Source organism: Myotis daubentonii, chromosome 20 (assembly GCF_963259705.1).
Source record: "Myotis daubentonii chromosome 20, mMyoDau2.1, whole genome shotgun sequence".
In the NCBI taxonomy this organism is placed as follows: domain Eukaryota; kingdom Metazoa; phylum Chordata; class Mammalia; order Chiroptera; family Vespertilionidae; genus Myotis; species Myotis daubentonii.
The window spans coordinates 8,911,465-8,930,556 of NC_081859.1; the positions used below are offsets into that span (position 1 = coordinate 8,911,465).

Below are 19,092 nucleotides of genomic sequence, written 5' to 3' on the forward strand. Positions count from 1 at the left end.
TCCACTGAGCCTCACCAACCGGGCTAGAGTCCCTAATTCTTTATATTAAACTCTCTCTGTTCAAATTACTGTGTGGTTTTGTTTCCTGATTGGACCCTGGCTAATATACCCTGGTTTCTATGAGTCATGGCAAAGTAATTTACGTCAGAAGAATTAGGGTTTGCATAATTGCTTTTATTTTATTTTTCCTATGAAATAAAGCGGCCGTGTCATCATTTTCCCCTCTCTCCAAGCCTGCTATTAAAAAGGTTACTCTCCATGATAGGTCTGCTTTATTGATATATTGCAATAACGCTGTATTCAGAGGCCTCTAGTTTAAAAAGGAAATACAATCCAGAGCTTTCACTCAATGTAAAACCAAAGCCAGAATGACTTCACTGTTCAAGCCTCTTTGGAGAGCATTATATCAGGGACACATAAAGCTTTGGACACATAAAAGTGACCTCATTTCCTTTTCTCTGCTCGTCCAACCACTCTCATCCAGACAAACTCTAGGAGAACTTTCAGTGCCCTGGTCTGCCTTCTGCCTCCATAGCAAGGTCATCCTGGCTTCTTTTGAGCCAAGTATAGGGTGAAACACAGGTGTCTACATTTAACCACTTGCCCAGCCGGTGTGGCTTAGTGGTTGAGCGTCGGCCCATGCACCAAGAGGTTACTGGTCAGGGCACATGCCTGGTTTTCGGGCTCGGTTCCCAGCAGGGGGTGTGCAGCAGGCAGCCAATCAATGTCTCTCTCATGGATGTTTTTGTCTCTCTGTCCCTCTCCCTTTCTCTCTAAAGTCAATAAAAACATATCTATATATATAAAAGCCTAAGCGACTGTTACGACTGGTTGACCGAATGACTGGCCGCTATGGCGCACACTGACCACCAGGGGGCAGATGCTCAACACAGGAGCTTCCCCCTGGTGGTCAGTGTGCTCCCACAGCCAACCTCCTGTGGTTCCTATCCCTGGCTGGCTGGCCCTGATCAGTCCCAATCAGGACTGGGTGAGACGGCCCCCATTGGCCCCAATCGCCAGCCAGGCCAAGGAACCCCACCCTTGCAGGAATTTGTGCACCGGGCCTCTAGTTTAAAAAGAAAATACAATACGTTCTTGGTTCAGTTTTGTTCCTCAAAGGGCATGAGATATAAAGATGTTGCTTATTTTCAGAATAAACCCTTGGCTCTGGTGCTTCCACACTGTTGCCTTTAATTAGATTCTCTCGTCAGTCATCCCTGCGCATTGTTCCATGTCCAGAAGTCCATATTAATAAAACGTCTGTTTACTTATGAGAACTTGGTGAAAAGTTTAATTTCAGAATGTTCATCCATCTGGCCTTGCCAACTGCAGAACTACAGAAGGATACGTTGATGGCAAAGGGAACACCATCTGTTTCTGAGAAGTTAGTTGATCTCTGCATGACAAGCAGAAAGTCAACTTCAAGACTGAAGAAGGTGAGCAGGAGAGTGAAGAGTTTGCCCTAGCCAGTTTGGCTCAGTGCATAGAGTGTTGGCCTACGGACTGAAGGGTCCCGGGTTTGATTCTGGTCAAGGGCACATGCCCAGGTTGCGGGCTCGATCCCCAATAGGGGGCGTGCAGGAGGCAGCTGATCAATGATTGTCTCTCATCATTGATGTTTCTAGCTCTCTCTCCCTCTCCCTTCCTCTCTGAAATCAATGAAAATATATTAAAAAAATAAAAAGAGTGTAGAATTTGTTGGGCCTTTTATTTCATACGTGAGCATGATTTCCACACGACGGATCGTAACCAATAGACAAGAGGTTCACCCGGTCACTTGGAAGAAACCACTCCTCACATGTTTGCCTTTTCTTTCTTCCTCTTTGGTAGCAATCAACTGGCAAAAGAAACTATATTCTTCCTGCCTACACATGTATTTAGGCAAATGAAATAACCTCCTTACCTACTCAAGTGTTGTCAATCCGACAATATACAATGCGACTTGGACCAAATGTCTAGACGCATTAGCTCAGTTGATGGTGGTGTATCAGTGACCCCAGAGTCCTGAACTTGACAGCTATCCAGTCAAGTTAGTGTTACACAGGAACAGACTTCATCCCATAACCGGAAGTCCGTCCTGTCCTTAGCTAAGTAGCTGAAAAACACCATCAGGAGAGAGACAAGCTGCCACCCGCCACATTTATTCAACAGAAGTACTTCTACGTTCACGTCCGACTGATGGAGACCTGGTGGGAAGGACCAGGAAGGGCTGCACATTACAAAACTCAGCGAGAACATTTGTTAGTAACTGAAAGCTGGGGCGATGGGAAGAAATAGTGACAAGGACACTCCCTCTGTGTCACTGAACTTTTCTAACCATTTCACACCCCCTCTTAGGCAGCATTTGGAGTTGCCTCTTTGAATTTTCTTCCTTAGGCTTCTGTGACAGTTAAAAATATTTCTACTCTTACTCCACTTCCTGTTCCTTTGCATTCTCTTCTGTGCGGAATTTCCCAGGCTCTCTGTTCACTTTTAACAGTTTACTGAACTAATCCTGTCATTGACTCAGATATAATCTACATCTGATTCATGCCTAAATGTATTGTTTTGGTCCTGACTTTTTTTTTTTTTAACCAAAACTGCAGCTTTTTAAGACATGTTTACTGAACTATTATACAGTCACTTCAAATGTATCTCAGACCGAGTCATCGTCCCTCCAATACCAGGCCTTTTTCTGAGGTTTACATGGTACCCAACTTTTCTAGGTCAACAGGACTCTTTTTGGGGGGGTTCTTACCCATTTCGACACCAAGGCCTTCTTTTATCCACCCAACCATGTCCCTAGTGTTCATCTTAAAAAATATATATTTTCACCAAAAGATTCATTTAAGTAACAGTTTTTCTATTCCTATTAAACAAAGGCATCTGGGTTGTGATTCTAAGCAAACTGTTACTACACTGAATTCCAGCCACAAGCAGAGATATGTGGTGTGTATTTAGTCTGTGCGGCCAGCGTATATAGAATATATAGGTCAGGTGGAGAGAAATGAAGGGCTCTGTTATTGTTTGAAAGCAGCTTAACTATTAAAAAATAATCAGACCTAACAAGTTTACTACTTATTGATCTCAGATGGGCACTGTATCTGCAGAACTTCTTTACAAAAAATTGCAGGCAAAGAGCCACAAAAGTGTATTGATGGTTCTTCATTCATAAGTCTCAGCGGTTTCCTCGTGTTGACAGATGAAGTGTGTCCTCGGGGAGGCCTCTCTGAAGTTGGGCAGGGCATGCTCCTGGTCGCATGTAACCATGATAGAACATTTCTGCAGATCTCTCGGCAGGAGATGAGGAGGGTGTAAAAGAAAATTGAGCTTCTAACCATATTTTCTTCTAAAATCTTCCGTAAGTCTTTTACAAGGAAATAGCATTCCTGAATGAAACCTGCCATGAACTAAAGGAATGTATTGCTGCCAAATGAGACTATTCTAGATTCCAGGTGTCTGACATACGTCCTGAAATATATGAACTTGAATAAAACGCTAGTTAATCATTTCGGAAACTAAGCCAGATCACCGTTCTGACATAATATTTACGGATAGCATTCAATCATTCACTTTTATTGCCTATTCTCTTAACAATCTAGCGCTGAGAATCTTGCCAAATATGAGTATTTTGGTTCCAAAGATCTGCTCGGAAACAGTTCTTTTGCATGAAATATGCATTATCAAGGTCAGAGTTGGCATCCTATAAAATTCCTTGATTTAATTTGAAGTAGACAAAACACTGACATCAACCTTGGACCAGTAGCCCAACTGAATCATGTTCAAATTGTTAAAGAGCTTAAATCCATTCCTCATCTTCATCTTCACTGAGCTTGCTCATATGGAAACCAAAATCCTCAGGGTAGTAAATGGGTTTCCCATGGATTAGTGGCTGCGTGGAGAGTCATGGGGAGAGGGGTTCTGAGCTCAGATCAGTAGAAGTGAGGACTGTGATTAGCAAGGTCTGCCATGGGAGAGAGTAGTAGAAACAAGGGGTAGTGAAGGTATGGAACCCAAGGCCATTTACCACAGAGAAAAGAAAGCTCAGATGAGCCATGGCATCTTAAGGCAAATGCTTGCAGAACAGTCATATGAACAAGGGTATCAACTTATTCGAAAGCAGCAAATTCGTAGCAGGAAGTGAAATCTCAAGCCCATAGAATGAAGAACTTTTAAATAATTAGAAAAGTCTAAAATGGAACCTACTCTCTTGAGAGAGAGAATCACCCCCAAGCCCTGGCAGGGGGTATCCATATCTTAGGACAGATCCCAGCAGGTGTGGGAAGTCAGAAAAAAATGATTTCGTAGGGATCTTAAGGACATGCCATCCAACCTCAGGCAAGAAAAACCGTTATCTTCTAGAGCAGGGTTATTTGTACTGAGATAACAATGAAGAAACACATCCAGCTGCTTGAGATAAATATGTTTAGCATTTCCGCTGGAATTTCATCGCAATCAGAGGCCATGTCCGTACCTGGGATTGCCCACCAAGAGAGACTTTTAATTTGAAATTTAAAAAACACATTAAAATGGTGATGAACAGAGATTTGACTTGAGGTGGTAAACAGACAATACAGTGTTGTGGGATTGTGCACCTGAAACCTGGGTAATTTTGTTAACCTGCGTCACCCCAGTCCATCCCACAACAAAGATAAAAATTAAAAACACTGAAGGTGGACATCATTTTATAAAATCTCAGCATCCACACAAGGATTCTTCCTGTGCGGATGTGGGTAATTCTTGAACGAACAGGCCTGGCCAAAATGAAACTTATCAAAAGCCGGCCTGCCATCTATTTGAAACCAATTGGTTGCCCCGGAAGGTTAGGCGTGTGATCAGTTACTGTCCCATCAGCCATCAGCATCTTGGCCGCAGAGTGAAGGAGATGGGGAGAGAAATCACCCGCGACAGAGATGAAAGCTGGGTGGTCGGAAGAAAAGGCCTCCTTGATTAAGCTGTGGACTTACTCGAGTCTTTAATTCTCCCTCCGGCCTGTCTCCGCGCTGGCACGTGGGCGGGCCGTGGATGGATGGGGACGCTCATCAAGAGGAGCACGCCCATCTATCTTGCGGGCGGATTCTTTTATTCGCCAGCTCCAGAGGAGCAGGGAGATTTATTTGGAAAGATGGTAATGAAGGCGGGAGGCACTGGCCAGACTGCAGCTTCCTTTACCCATGTGTTATTCTCGCTTTCTCTCTCTTCTCGATGCTGAGTTGCTCTCTTTATTTCCGCTTATTTTTCTTAATATATTTCTATTGATTTCAGAGAGGAAGAGAGAAGGGGAGAGAGAGAGAGAGAGAGAGAGACATCAATGATGAGAGAGAATCATTGATTGGCTTCCTCCTGTACGCCCCACACTGGCGATTGATCCCACGACCTGGGCATATGCCCTGACTGGGAATCGAACCATGATCTGGTTCATAGGTGGACACTCAACTACTGAGCCACACTGATTGGGCTCCCCTTATTTTTCTTTAAAAGGAGGGGTGTGTTTGGTCTCATAAGCCAGTGGCTGGAGAGAGGATGGTAGTGAGGATCTGGGAGCACAGAATTTCCAGGTGTAATTTTTGCTGCAGTATTTCAAATGTTTTCATGACACTCTACATTTTCATTATACACAGGTGCATTCACTTAGACCCCATCATATACTACTTGTTTCTTCATCCCAAAATGAGATCTCATTTTCCTTTCTTGCTGTTTTGTTTTTTGCTTGTTTGTTGCTCTGCCTGGCAAGAATGAAATCGTTCCCTTCAGTGAAAAATAACTAACTTTCCGCCTTCATGACAATGGTGCAAGGAGATGGGCTAGCTCTGCCGGGCCTTATAAAATACAGTAAAAGCGACCACCATCACCACCCCGATCTGAGCCACAGGATGGACTTACTCGCTAAAAGGCTGGAGTGGGTATATTCTTGGTTTCCTGCCAAAGAAGTGGCCTCTGAACCGTGACCAACCACCGCCAGGGGCGCCATGCGGATGCAACAACTAATCCCCTGGGCTGAACACTCACTGGACCTGAGTCCAACATCCCGGCTGGTGTGGCTCAGTGGATAGAGCGTTGGCCTGCAGACTGAAGGGTTCAGGGTTCAATTCCGGTCAAGGGTTGTGGGCTGGATCCCCAGTAGGCGGTGTGCTGGAGGCAGCCAATCAATGATTCTCCACTAAGATGATGGGGTCATAATATGGCCTCGTCGGGGGACTGTTTTGATGGCACTTTTGGTCACCAGGGGCTGTGGTTGTGAGAAGTAAAAAGATCCACCTATTCACACACTGTATGAAACTAGTCATCTGTAAAATACTAGAGTTTATTGAATCTTAAGAAGTATGGTTTACGTTGCGGTTTCTGTAGGATCCTCATGTGCATTTTCCTTTAAGAACTGGAGAGTTTTTGAATGAATAGAGGGTTCCCATTTCTTCTTTGAACAGATGAAAAAGAGAGAGAGGGAGGGAGGGAGGGAGGGAGGGAAAGAGACAGAGAGACAGAGATTTCAAAGGCTGACACACTGTGTCCAGGTGACTCAGCCAGGCAGTGGCGTCTTCTACTCCACAACCACGTCACACCTGAACCTCATTTTACACTTTGTCTTCTTTTATTGTCTAAAAACAAAACAGTAAAGTGAGAGAAGACATTTTCTAAAAGCAAAACACTGAGATGAAAAAAAAGGGAAAGAAGCCAATAACAACACACAGCTCTCAAATTCTCTACTCACATCCTCCTCACTCGGAGTTCGCGCAGCAGAAGGTCTGGGGGCCGCGCCCTGAGCTGCCCCATTGCTAGCCTTGCTGCAGCCACCCTGACCCCTGACCTCTGTCTGCACCTGCAGATCCTGATCAACAAAGGTGAGGGAACGCAGACACACAAGGCGCTGGGCCAACCTGCCCAGACCCTAGAGCAGTGATGGCGAACCTATGACACGCGTGTCAGAGGTGACACGCGAACTCATTTTTTTGGTTGGTTTTTCTTTGTTCAGTGGCATTTAAATATATAAAATAAATATCAAAACTATAAGTCTTTGTTTTGCTATGGTTGCAAATATCAAAAAATTTCTATATGTGACACGTTAAGTTAGGGTTTTTCAAAATGCTGACACGCCGAGCTCAAAAGGTTCGCCATCGCTGCCCTAGAGAAACACGGCAAATGTCCTCCTGCACGCCTGGGGGCCATTACAGCGCCTTTATTCAGAGAGCACCCTTACCAAGAGGAAGATACTAAAGGTATCTTGAGCCCTAGCTGGTTTGGCTCAGTGGATAAAGTGTCGACCTGTGGACTGAAGGGCCCCAGGTTCGATTCCGGTCAAGGGCACATGCTTGGGTTGTGGGCTCGATCCCCAGTGTGGGGCAGACAGGAGGCAGCCGATCAATGATTCTCTCTCATCATGGGTGTTTCTATCTCTCTCTCCCTCTCCCTTCCTCTCTAAAATCAACAAAAATATGTAAAAAAAAGATATCTTGATTTTTGTTTTGTTTTATTTTTGCACATTCACTCTGATGTATCCGAAAAGGGCTATACATCCACACGGAGCCAGACTGGATGCCAAGGTTGAACAGGTTTTCTTGTTGAATTAGAAACGGAACCCCCGAGGAGCACATATATCGCTTATCTCTCTCCTTACACAGCCGCTAAGACCATATTTCCTCTTAAAAAAAAAACACAGACAAATGTCACCCCTGTCCCAATGCAGGTGCTAACCAGACTCATTTTCCTTTTCCTTTTCTTTTTCCCAGCCATTCTGGTCATTCAGATGCCAAGTCCCCATGAGGAAGGAAGACAGGACACTGGTTTCCATGCACAACAGGTAATTTCATCGAAACTCATCTCCTCGGGCCTCCAGACGGAACCACGCCTTTCAGCGACAGAGGTCCCGGACTGAAGCACATGGCGAAGAACTTGGGACAGGTGAGCCGCACACAACTCGAGAAGGCTCGGCGCACACTGCGCACTGCCCACTGGCCAATGGTCTCCCCGCTCTCCACGCCTCCCCCCCCGACGTCTCCACTTGGCCCAGAAGATGAACGCAGCTAAAGGAGGCAAAAGAGTCGGATGGACGGAAGGAGCCAGTCCTTTCTGATTCAGACCCGGCGGCATGCTGGGAAACTCTCCACCATTACCAAACTGAGCAGTTTATAAAGAAAAATTAAAAAAAAAAAATTAAAAGGAGTCGGATGATCCTAGCCGGAGAGTAGATTTTAAAATATACGGCGTCCCCCCAAAACGTACACATGCTATGACTGTAGATTCTATTACATTTTGAAAATGAAAAGTATTGTAATAAACACTGCCTTTTTCAGTATTCAAAGTGTGCATACATTTTGGGGGGAACGCCCTCTATGTGTGTGTTTAAAATCCAATTCATTCTGAGCAGTTTCAGTGGCTGAAATCTTAGTGGATTAATTGAAGTGGGTTGCTGGAGGCTCTGTTTGTCCTAAACGCAGACACGCGGAAGGGAAGGGAGATTAATCTGATAAAGGCGTCACTGTTTCTAATCGGACTGATGGGCAAGCGCAGGATGGGTGGGAGAGGCAACGTTGGGTGAGATATCGTCAAGTGATGAACTACCTTGAAGCCAAAGCAATCAAGTAGAGAGCGCTAAAAATTCCTCCGGCATCTTTGGGGCAAGTGTCCCCATCTCGGCCTTCTCTACGCAGAGCAGAAGCACTTTGTCAGATTTGGTGAAATGCAATCGTAAGGGGAGAGCTGTAGCTGGGGCAGATCCCCTCCACTTACCAAAATTAAACATGAGACATTCATTTCCATTCTGAGAGGAGGAGGTGACATTTTGATAATACTTCCAATTCGCAGAATAGTTGAAAATCCAAGAGCAGACTTACCAAGCATTTTTTTTTTAAAAAAAACTGTCACATATTTGTATTTGCTCGTTGTAATTAAAAGTAATGCGAAACATGTTACTCGTCCTTTTTTATAAATAATGTAGCAAGTAGTTATTTTGTCTTCAGAAAAAAAAAAGATAATTTTCTCTACATTATCATGGTTGAAGAAAATAAAGTCAAGCTGTTTTTGTAATTGGTAGGGAAGAGCAAGGAATTCCTACTGGAGTATTTTATCTCAACACGTTGCTTTTGTCTGATTAGATACATTTTCAAAAAATTAGGGTACAAAGACACATCTCCCCAAAACGGTATCTACAATCTTAGATACCAATCTTACCCAGAGATAACTACCATTAACATTTTTGCAATGTACAAATGTATACAAATATATGCAACACAGAAGTACTTGCAAAGTGTGTTTTTCATGAAAGCGTAAGAACATTTTTTTTTTAAAGGAATAGCTAACTAAAATGAAGGGCAATTTTCTGCTTATTTTAATGGCTTTAAAAGTGCAAATATTAAGGCTTTTTCCCCAAAAAAATTATCAGGTAAGGATCTATGTCTCATCATTTATTTAACTTAGCATATATTATCCAGTATTCAATTTGTTTTCAACCTTTCACCACTACAAACAGAATGTACCTTTGAATTAAAAGCTAAGTCACACACAGATAAGAAAGATTTTACTTAGACTGCTTTATACTGTGAGTTAGAAATGCCAGACAAATGTTCTAACGGGTAGTGATACTTTATAAACCTTTGGAACCACAATTCCACAGGGCATTATAGATGAACTAGAGGCCTGGTGCATGAAATTCATGCAGGGGGGAGGGGAGGGAATCCCTCAGCCGGGCCTGCACCCTCTCCAATCCAGGACCCCTCGGGGGATGTCCGACTGCCAGTTTAGGCCCAATCCCGCAGGGACTGTTAAACCGGCAGTCAGACATCCCTCTTGCAATCCGGGACCGCTGGCTCCTAACCACTCACCTGCCTGCTGGCCTGATCGTCCCTAACTGCCTCTGCCTTGGCCCTGCCACCATGGCTTTGTCCAGAAGGATGTCTGGAAGACGTCCAGTATAATTAGCATATTACTCTTTTATTAGTATAGATATGTCTTATTTCCCTTCGAGTTTTCCCTTTGAAGTCGTTAAAAAGTAGGTAGTGGTATTTGTGTTGAACACACTGAAGCATCCTGAGTTACAAGGGGGGACAGGCGACACTGCTGCTGAATGTAAGGAAATAAGTTGCTCGATCTACTCTGCCTTCCCCAGCGGACCAGAGCTCTCCCGTGGCCCTGGGGGTGGTGGTGGGGCACCTGGGGAATTCCAACTTGCATGATTTCTCATTCCTGCCTCTTCTCCTTCAGCTGTGGTGATCTGTGCTGTCTTCATCCAATACCTCCTTTAATTGGGCTGAAAATGCCAGATTACTTCCTATAAGTCTTGCTCTGATTGTAATCACGCCTCTACTTTTAAACACCTTAGCCAGTGAATGAATGCAGTCCACGCTGAGAGCTAGTTCTGTGATCTTGAATTTTATGTAGGTCTTTGTTCTTCTCTGTACTTAACAGGGATAATCAGAGACCCCAGACACTATTTACTTGGAATTCCATAAAGATACCTAGTAGCTCAAATATTACACATTTTGAATATAGTCTATTAAACTAACTGTATCAACACAGTATTGAGAAATTTAAAACAATTTTTGGAATACCATCAATGTTTTATCACTGGATAGTGTAAAATTATTATTTATTGCTCATTAACGTAAAGTAAAAGTACTTCTGATTTTTGTGAGTTCTATTTCTTAATGTGTTTTTTAGTCTATTTTGGAGATTTGAAAAATGAAACCAATGATTTTTTTTTAATGTTAAAAACCGATTGCACTAGAATTAAAATGTGTCTGGCTTTGTTATGCATTAATATTATTATAGCATGGCTTTTTAAATGCTTGATGGTTAAGTTACTTAAAATACTTAGCAAAAAAAAAATGCATACCTTTATAAAATCTGCCCAGCTTTTGAATATGACTTTCCGTACTTGGAGAAGAGATCGAATGATGGCAATATAGTTTGGAAATCCTGGAATAAAAAAAGAGCAAAGATTACCACAGAGCCCTTACTGACTTTTATTATTATTATTATTATTATTGGTTTTAAATATATATAACAATGACTAATTTCCAAAAAAGGAAAGGAAATGATTAGCTTTATTTAAATGACCTTAGTTTAATCTTTTTTATATTTATTAATTATATTTAGTGTTTATTTTAATATAATACTTTTCATATGTAAAATAACTCATTTTTAAAATGTGCATTTTATGGATACAGACAACAGTATGGTAAGTGCCAGAGGAAAGGGTTTGGGGGAGGTAAAAGAAGGTAAAGGGGAATAAATGGTGACAGAAGGAGATTTGACGTGGGGTGGTGAACACAATACAATCTACAGATGATGTATTACAGAATTATATACCTGAAACCTGCATAATTTTATGAACCAATGTCACCCCAATAAAGTCAATAAAAATATGATTAAATAAATGCACATTTCAACTTTTATTTTTTACATTTTCTTTGGATAAAAATATGTTCAAACTTTATATGCTTTAAAAGCATCGAATGCATCTAGTAGAAAAGAAGAAAGACCTAAAGTCAATAATCTAAACTTCCACTTTAGGGAGCTAGAAAACAGTGAGCAGCAGAAGAAAGACATAACCAAATCAGAGCAAAAACCATGAAACTGAAACAGAGACGAGCGAAAATCAACAAAACCAAAAGCTGGTTCTTTGAAAAGATCAATAAAATCAGTAAACACCTGGCCAGGCTAAGTGAGAAAAAACAGAGAAGTCACAAATTAGTAACAGTTACTAAGAGAGATGGGCGGTCACTACTGGTGCCATGCACTTCAATTCAAAGGATAAGTGAAGAAGTGTGAGCAACAGTGGACCACACATTGGATAACTAAGGTGACCTGGACCAATTACTTAAAAGACAGCCCACCAAAACTCACACACAAGGAGAAACACATAATCTGAATAGGCACATATCTATTGAAAAAAATCAAATCAGTAATTAATAACCTTCCCAGGCAGGCTTTGATTCTTCCTGGTGAATTCGACCAAACAAGGAATAGATGCTACTGTTCCAGAAAACGGAAGCACTTTCTAACTCCCTCTGCTTCGTCACCTAGAAATTGGAGAGGTCCACCCCAGCCAGTGTTGCTTAGTGGTTAGAGCATTGGCCTGCTCACTGAAGGGTTGGTTGCTGGTTCGATTCCTGGTCAAGGTCACATACCTGGGTTGCAGAGTCAATCCCTGGCCCGGGTCAGGGTGTGTGTGGGAGGCAACCAATCCATGTCTGTCTGTCTGTCTCCTTTCTCTCTCTCTCTTTCTCCTCCCTCATTTCTACTCTAAAAAAAACCCAAAAGCCTCAGGTGAAGATTAGCAACAACAAAAAAGTAACTAGCTGGAAAAAAATTCATGTTAGAACGAATGCATTGCCTGGGGAAGTGGCAGTGGGGGGATTTTTCTTTCCAAGACAATGACTAGCTTTTGTCAAGGTTGGGGGATCCCGTGAGAAAGTGATCCCCCTTCCCAGAGAAGCACTGAGGGACTCCTAGCACATCTTCCCTCCACTTTTCTTGACATTGTCTACATCTGAGATTTGGGGGATGGGATTTATGATAGCTTCTTGGTTAGCTGAGAGCCTTGGCATACCATGTCTTGTTCATTTTCTAATTACCTCCTGAAGAAGCAAACACCGTGAAGCAATACACCGGGCCATTTAAAAGGCATAGGTGGCCCGGCCAGTGTGGCTCAGTTGGTTGAGCATTGTTTCGTGCACCAGGAGGTCACTGGTTCGATTCCTGGTCAGGGCACATGCCTGGGTTTCGAGTTTGATCCCAGTAGGGGGAGTGCAGAAGGCAGCCTATTGGTGTTTCTCTCTCATCAATTCTTCTCTCTCCCTCTTCCTTCATCTCTCTCTAAAGTCAATAAGAAATTTTTTTTTTTTTTGGAATAGCTAACTGAAATGAAGGGCAATTTTCTACTTACTTTAATGGCTTTAAAAGTGCAAATCTTACCCTGGGAATCAACTAGTCATTAAACCTTAAAATAAACAGTCATATTGCCTTGCCTTCATAAAAGTCAGTGTGTTTCCTTCTGTAGTCTATCATTTTCATCAAACATTGTTTCCTACTTGTTGGTTTATTCTTTCACTGTGAAAACACGTATGATAATGTTTGGTATAAAAATCAAGAAATTAGTCTCACGGCAGGGAGTCTGCTAACAACACCGTTTTAATCTTATCCTTCAAGCAGAGGCAGAAAACATATTAATTGCAGCTTAATTTATGCAACAAATATTTCATTTTAATTATGCTTAATTTTTGTCAAGCTATAAAAATGTCAATAGTTCTGACACAGTGTTTGCCTACAAGTTTTTTTTTAAAGAGTAAGAATTAAAATCAAACGCTGTTTCTGAAAGAAATTATGAAAGATTTCTAATTACTGCTGACGTTTTTGAAAAAAAAAAAAAATTGCTACTCTAGTGGCCCCTAAATAACATCTGGGAATGTGTGAACTTGAAGCTTTATTACCCGATATTTGTAATTCCTAGTAATATACATGCGTCATTAACAGGATGAAATTCTCACGGGAAGGACTGTTTAATTTTTTTATTCATAGGATTTATCAGTGACTGTCATTGACTGGTGCCTTTTCGCTACAGAAAGGTTTTTGTTAATTCCTCTCAGGGAAACTAAGACAAGCATAAGTGAAACTGACTACTGCTGATACATTGCATTGAACAAAAGAACATTTACCATGAACAAAAGGAGAAAGAAAAATGTCCAGCCACCTAGGCTGAGCGGCATGAATTATATTCAGCAAAACATTAGCAAGCCCTTGCCCTGGCCAGGGCGGCTCAGTCGGTTGGGCGTCATGCCACGCACCCGAGAGGTTGCTGGTTTGATTCCGTCGGGTCAGGGTGCACGTGGGAGGCAACCGATCAATGGACATTTCACTCTCACATGGATGCTTCTCTCCATCTCCCTCTCCCTTCCTCTCTTTCTAAAAGTCAATTACAAAATCTTTTTAAACAGTGATTAAGCTCTTACGAGGTGCAAATCCATCCCAAACACTGTCACACATATAAAGGCTACCTCCTCCCGGAAAGCCTTGGTCTTCAGATGGAAATGCCAGCTCCCTGCACCGAGCATCGGTGCCCAATCACGCTCCTCCCAGCCCTGGTCCAGCGTCTGTTTTGCATCAGTGACGGCAGGATCCTGGCCTTCTGTGTTACATCCACCCCTCCCACATTCACATATACGTGAGAATTCTCACATATACGTGAGAATATACGTGATTAAAATGTTCTGGGTGTTCTGTTTTTGGAAACATCACTCTTATTTCAAAACCATCTTTTGTGAAAGATGTATACACCCATATTTTAAAATCATTCGTTGGGAAAGCTTCTAGTTTTAAGCTGGCAGAGCAATTAATTTCCTGCCTTATCCTCAGAAATGACCCCCCCCCGCCCCCAAACTTGGAGGATTATAAACATCTACAAAACGGCATCTGCAGGAATACCAGGAAACAGAAGGGACCCCAAATCGTAATCTATGTCCCGCCAGATGAGAGGGGCAGCATCCCAGACTTAAAAAGGAAGGGAGAACATGCTCTAGCTGGTGTGGCTCAGTGGATAGAGCGTCGGCCTGCAGACCAAAGGGTCCCAGGTTCGATTCGGGTCAAGGGCACATACCTCGGATGCAGGGTCCTCCCTGGCCAGGGCCCTGGTCGGGGCTTGTGCAGGAGGCAACCAATCGATGTGTTTCTTTCACATCAATGTTTCTCTCTTGTCTTTCCCTCTCTTTTCCACTCTCCCTAAAAAAAAAAAAAAAAAAAAAAAAAAGGAAGGGAGAATAGATCAATGAAATTCCATCCTGTTCTTCCTCCCAAAGCCCAGGATGCTCAGCACTGGGATCGAACTGGAAGGTCAGAGTTCAAAGTGGCCTCTGGGAAGGAGGACCTACCCTGAAAATTGGGGCGGGGGTGGGAGTGGGGGTGCGAGCAGGAGTATACCACCCAGCATCATAAATCTCTGAACATACTTACTTCAACTAGGCACATGTTTTACTTGGTAAAAATAGAGTATAAAAAAGAAAGAATTAGTGCGCCAAAAATTACCCTTAGATTTAAGTTTTCTTTCTACTAGGACACTTTAACTAACTGCATCCCTCTTAGTAATTGATGCCCTATTTTTTATAGTTTTTATAAAATACGCAAACATATACTTGCTCATTTTTTAAAACATTTTGCTTCCATTTCTTACATTTGACATCTTTAACAACGCTTCCCATAAGCAAGTCTACATAATGAAACATATAAAAATGCAAATGAGATCGTCAACAGAAACTAATGTATTTTATAATGCCAACTCCTATATAAGTTTTGAGAAAATTATATACACATTCACTAGTCGATGTACAATATTTAATGTCTATATCTGAGCCCAAATTACTAAAGACGATGATCTATTTTTCTGAACTCATGTCCTTTTCCCAAACGAAATCAAATGAAGAAAGCGATGGGAATTTCCTCACAAGCTATTTCATACATGGATGCCCCTGAACTTTACTGAGTCTAAACTCCAAAACATGTGCAGGTAAATCACTTTGGTATTCAAAACACTAAGGGATGTTTATTTGCTGTTGCCATTAAGAGCACAATTTATTGCGGAACGTTTGAATCTAAGTCCTAATTTATTTAAACTCTATAAATGAAAGGCTGTTAAATTCGGGGACACTGACATTTGATAGATAAGAATTTCATCTCAATTTTTAATATGTTCTTTCATTATTATTTTTTAACAATATAAAATTTTTGCAAGATTAAGAGGACAGAAAAATAGAACAATTTAAATGATTATGGCCTTCTGAAATTCTATGTTTGGCATGGTCACACAGTAGAGGAGAAAACTCTTGAAGAAAGTTCAATTCAACTGTGTATATATTTTTAATTATACCTCCTTTGTTCTACAGACAAGAATTTATAAGAAACAAAGTAAAAAACAAGCATGTCTCATCCTGGTTAATAGATAATAACGGTTACTAATTAGTTGATATCTCTTTTTAAATTCTACTTTACAACTAAACCATTAATATATGCTATCCTTGGTAAATGAACTACATTCAATTATTCCTTAAAAATACTTGAGAAACTTTGACTGGTTAAGTAGGCTAACCACTCCTGTAATATTACTTCATCTGCTATTCTACTGAAGAAATTCTTTTTATAAGAAATACCAGAGGCCCGGTGCATGGATTTGTGCACTGGTGGGGTCCCTCGGCCTGGCCTGCGCCCTCTCACAATCCAGGACCCCTCAGGGGATGTCGGACTGCCAGTTTCAGCCCGATCCCCACAGGCCAGGCCGAGGGACCCCACCGGTGCATGAATCCATGCATCAGGCCTCTAGTATGCATATAAGATCTTTGGTTAATCTCTTCCCGCCCTCCCCCTCCCTGCTTCCCTCTGAGAGTCATCAGTCTGTTCCATGTTTCCATGCCTGTGCGTTGTGCATTGAGCATCTTCCCCCTGGTGGTCAGTGCGTGTCATAGCTACCAGTTGAACAGTCAAATGGTCAAATGGCCGAATGGCTGAACAGTTGCTTAGGCTTTTATATATAAAGGTAACATAAATTCAATATAAGAAAGAATATAAAAAGTATAAAAGTAGCAAGTTCTAAGTAGTTCAGATTTGGCACTGATGCAACAGGCTAAAATAATTTGCTAGTGTATTCACATGCCTTATAGCCATTAGCAATTTGAAGGTTAATATAAGTGATAAATAGAAAACATCTCTGAATTAAGCTTGATAAATTAAAAGTGTTTTAAACAAATCAAAATCTTACAGAGGTAATTCATAGTTTCTTTTTAACAAATAACCAGAATGGTCTTGATTTTATTCAATACTACTGAGTAAAATTTTGACAATATATCTTCACTTTATTTAAGAAAAGGAAATATTGAAAAGCCACATTAAAACTTTACTTTATCGTGAATATAATATTAATAGGCTAGACTGAAATAATTATGTGTAGATTCTTTTATGCAAACATTATTTAGCAATGTAGTTTAGGACATTAATGCGCGATACTTTATGTATCTCTTATGTTGACATATGTTTAGCTAACATAGATTATGACATAGGTGTTGGTCATCAGTGATATTTCTAGAAACCCATTAGTTTCCAGGAGCTTGGAAGTTAATGGCCAAGGTATTTCAATTAGTGTCGTCTGCTCTCCAACTCTACGGTTAGGGCCTATCCAAATTTTCAAAACTGTTAATGTGATTTAGGGGATATTAACCTCACACAATGTCCCATTCAGCTCTTATCCATCACGGGGGCTAGTTAATTAGCCTGGGAAGAATTTTCTCTTCCAAGAATCTCACATTGAGAGGCCTGGTGAAAACTCCTTTTTGTCTCTGTCATCAGTGGCCCATGGGACTGGCTTAGGGTGTGGGAGGCAAATGGCAAACAACCGCTACCACTATCTACGTCCTCATGGGCGGAGCGGTAGAAGTCATCACAAGAGGGCCCTGGGCTCAGTGACCCCAGTGCATCTTCCGAGGTTTTCAAACAGCAGAACATTCTCAGTCTAGGCAAACTGCTCTGGAATTCCTCCTTACTTCCTTAAATTCGTTTTAAATTTTTCAGTTAAAGATGACATTCAATACCATATTAGTTCCAGGGGCACAGCAGAATGGTTAGACGTGTATGTAACTTACAAGGTGGTCCCCGGTAAGTCTAGTACCACGCCCCATGCCCCCCACCCCAGCACCAAACACAGTTACTACAACCTCCTTTCTTACTTTTCACTTAATCACAAACCTTAGAGTTGGATTCATTTTGGGGTCATTAATTCTTTGAGAGGAATTTCCACCTCCCCAGGAGCCTTCAGGATAATGGGTGGAAGACACCAGATGGTGGAGCTACAGAAACCAAGCTGGAGGCAAGGCTTCCTATAGGTTCTGCAGGGGCTCGCTGCATGCCGGGGCCTCTGGGGCACACAAACAAGAGTTGAGGAGGCAGCACCGGGTTAGGACTACATGTGCTCAGTTCTTTCCCCAGGATTCGTATTGGAGAGCCAGGCAATGAGGGCGGGTGAATTGTGCTGCCCTCTAACTGAGGCCTGGAAGAGGACTTGACCAAGGAGACAGAAGACCAGGATCCACAGTTCTCTATGTTGGTAAACAGCTAAATTATTAACATTACTAGTAGCCCTGCACACAAATCCATGCTCCAGTAGCTCGCTGCTGCCCTCCTGTAGCTCTCCCCGCCTCACCCCCCCCTCCCCATAGCTTGCTGCCCTGCCCCATCCTGTAGCTCTCTGCCACTGGCTTGTAGCTTGCTGCCCCACCCTCCTGCTGATCCATGATCTGGTCATTGCGCAGTTGGTCATTACATAACGGCCATCTGCATATTACATCTTTATTATATAGGATGTATTACTAGAGTCCCGGTGCATGGAATTCGTGCACAGGTAGGGTCCCTAGGCCTGGCTGGCGATCAGGGCCTATCAGGGCCTTCCTTTCCCCGGCTGCCGGCTGCCGGCTGCTGGCTGGGCCTTCCTTTGTTCCATGCTGCCCCGTGGTGGTCAGTGCACGTCATAGCGCGTGGTTGAACTCCCAAGGGGACAATTTGCATATTAGCCTTTTATTAGATAGGATTACTTTTGCTGTTGCAAACATCATTTGTGCTAATTTAGTCTCCAAAGGAGCTGATAATGAATCTGGTCCTGCAATATAAAAAGACGTAATTGATCACCCTACGTCAAGTGCAACCCAACCTGAAGGATCCAATGGTGAGGAAGTAAAACACGTGCAGAACAGATGATCTATTGCTTTTGCACCTGAACTCAGTTCACTTGTGTCCAAGGGTGAGCTGCCGCTGCAAAACTCCATCTCTATGAATCCATAGGTTACAAAATCTTACGGAGGTTATTTCATCAAATCTGCATAATAGTATCTCTGCTTTGGACCCGGGGAAATTGAAGGCATGAGATAACTTTCTGATTAAACTACATACTGAAATTTGGTTAGAATTCTTGTTACATGTCATTAGTATTATATTTGGGCAGAAACTGCTAGAGTGTTTAAATTGAATTTTTAAAAACTTGTTAACCGACTATGGTTTAGCAAATGTAGGGGTAAAGAGGTAAATCACAAAAAAGGTTTTCAGTGGATGGTAACACACATGGTAAACACTTCAACAATTTAAAGACTACAT

At 42.1% G+C, this 19,092-nt stretch overlaps 1 protein-coding gene across 1 annotated transcript in view; it reads right to left on the minus strand.

The window, feature by feature from the left end:
- Positions 1 to 6,253: 6,253 nt before the first annotated feature.
- Positions 6,254 to 19,092, minus strand: part of SPATA17 (spermatogenesis associated 17) — a 50,300-nt gene continuing 37,461 nt past the window's right edge. The window contains exons 7-8 of the mRNA XM_059677528.1: positions 10,805 to 10,887; positions 6,254 to 6,575 (exon numbers count right to left, since the gene is read on the minus strand). Coding sequence (XP_059533511.1) covers positions 10,807 to 10,887 — 81 coding nt within the window. The 3' untranslated portion in view covers positions 6,254 to 6,575; positions 10,805 to 10,806. The remainder of the gene's footprint in view (positions 6,576 to 10,804; positions 10,888 to 19,092) is intronic.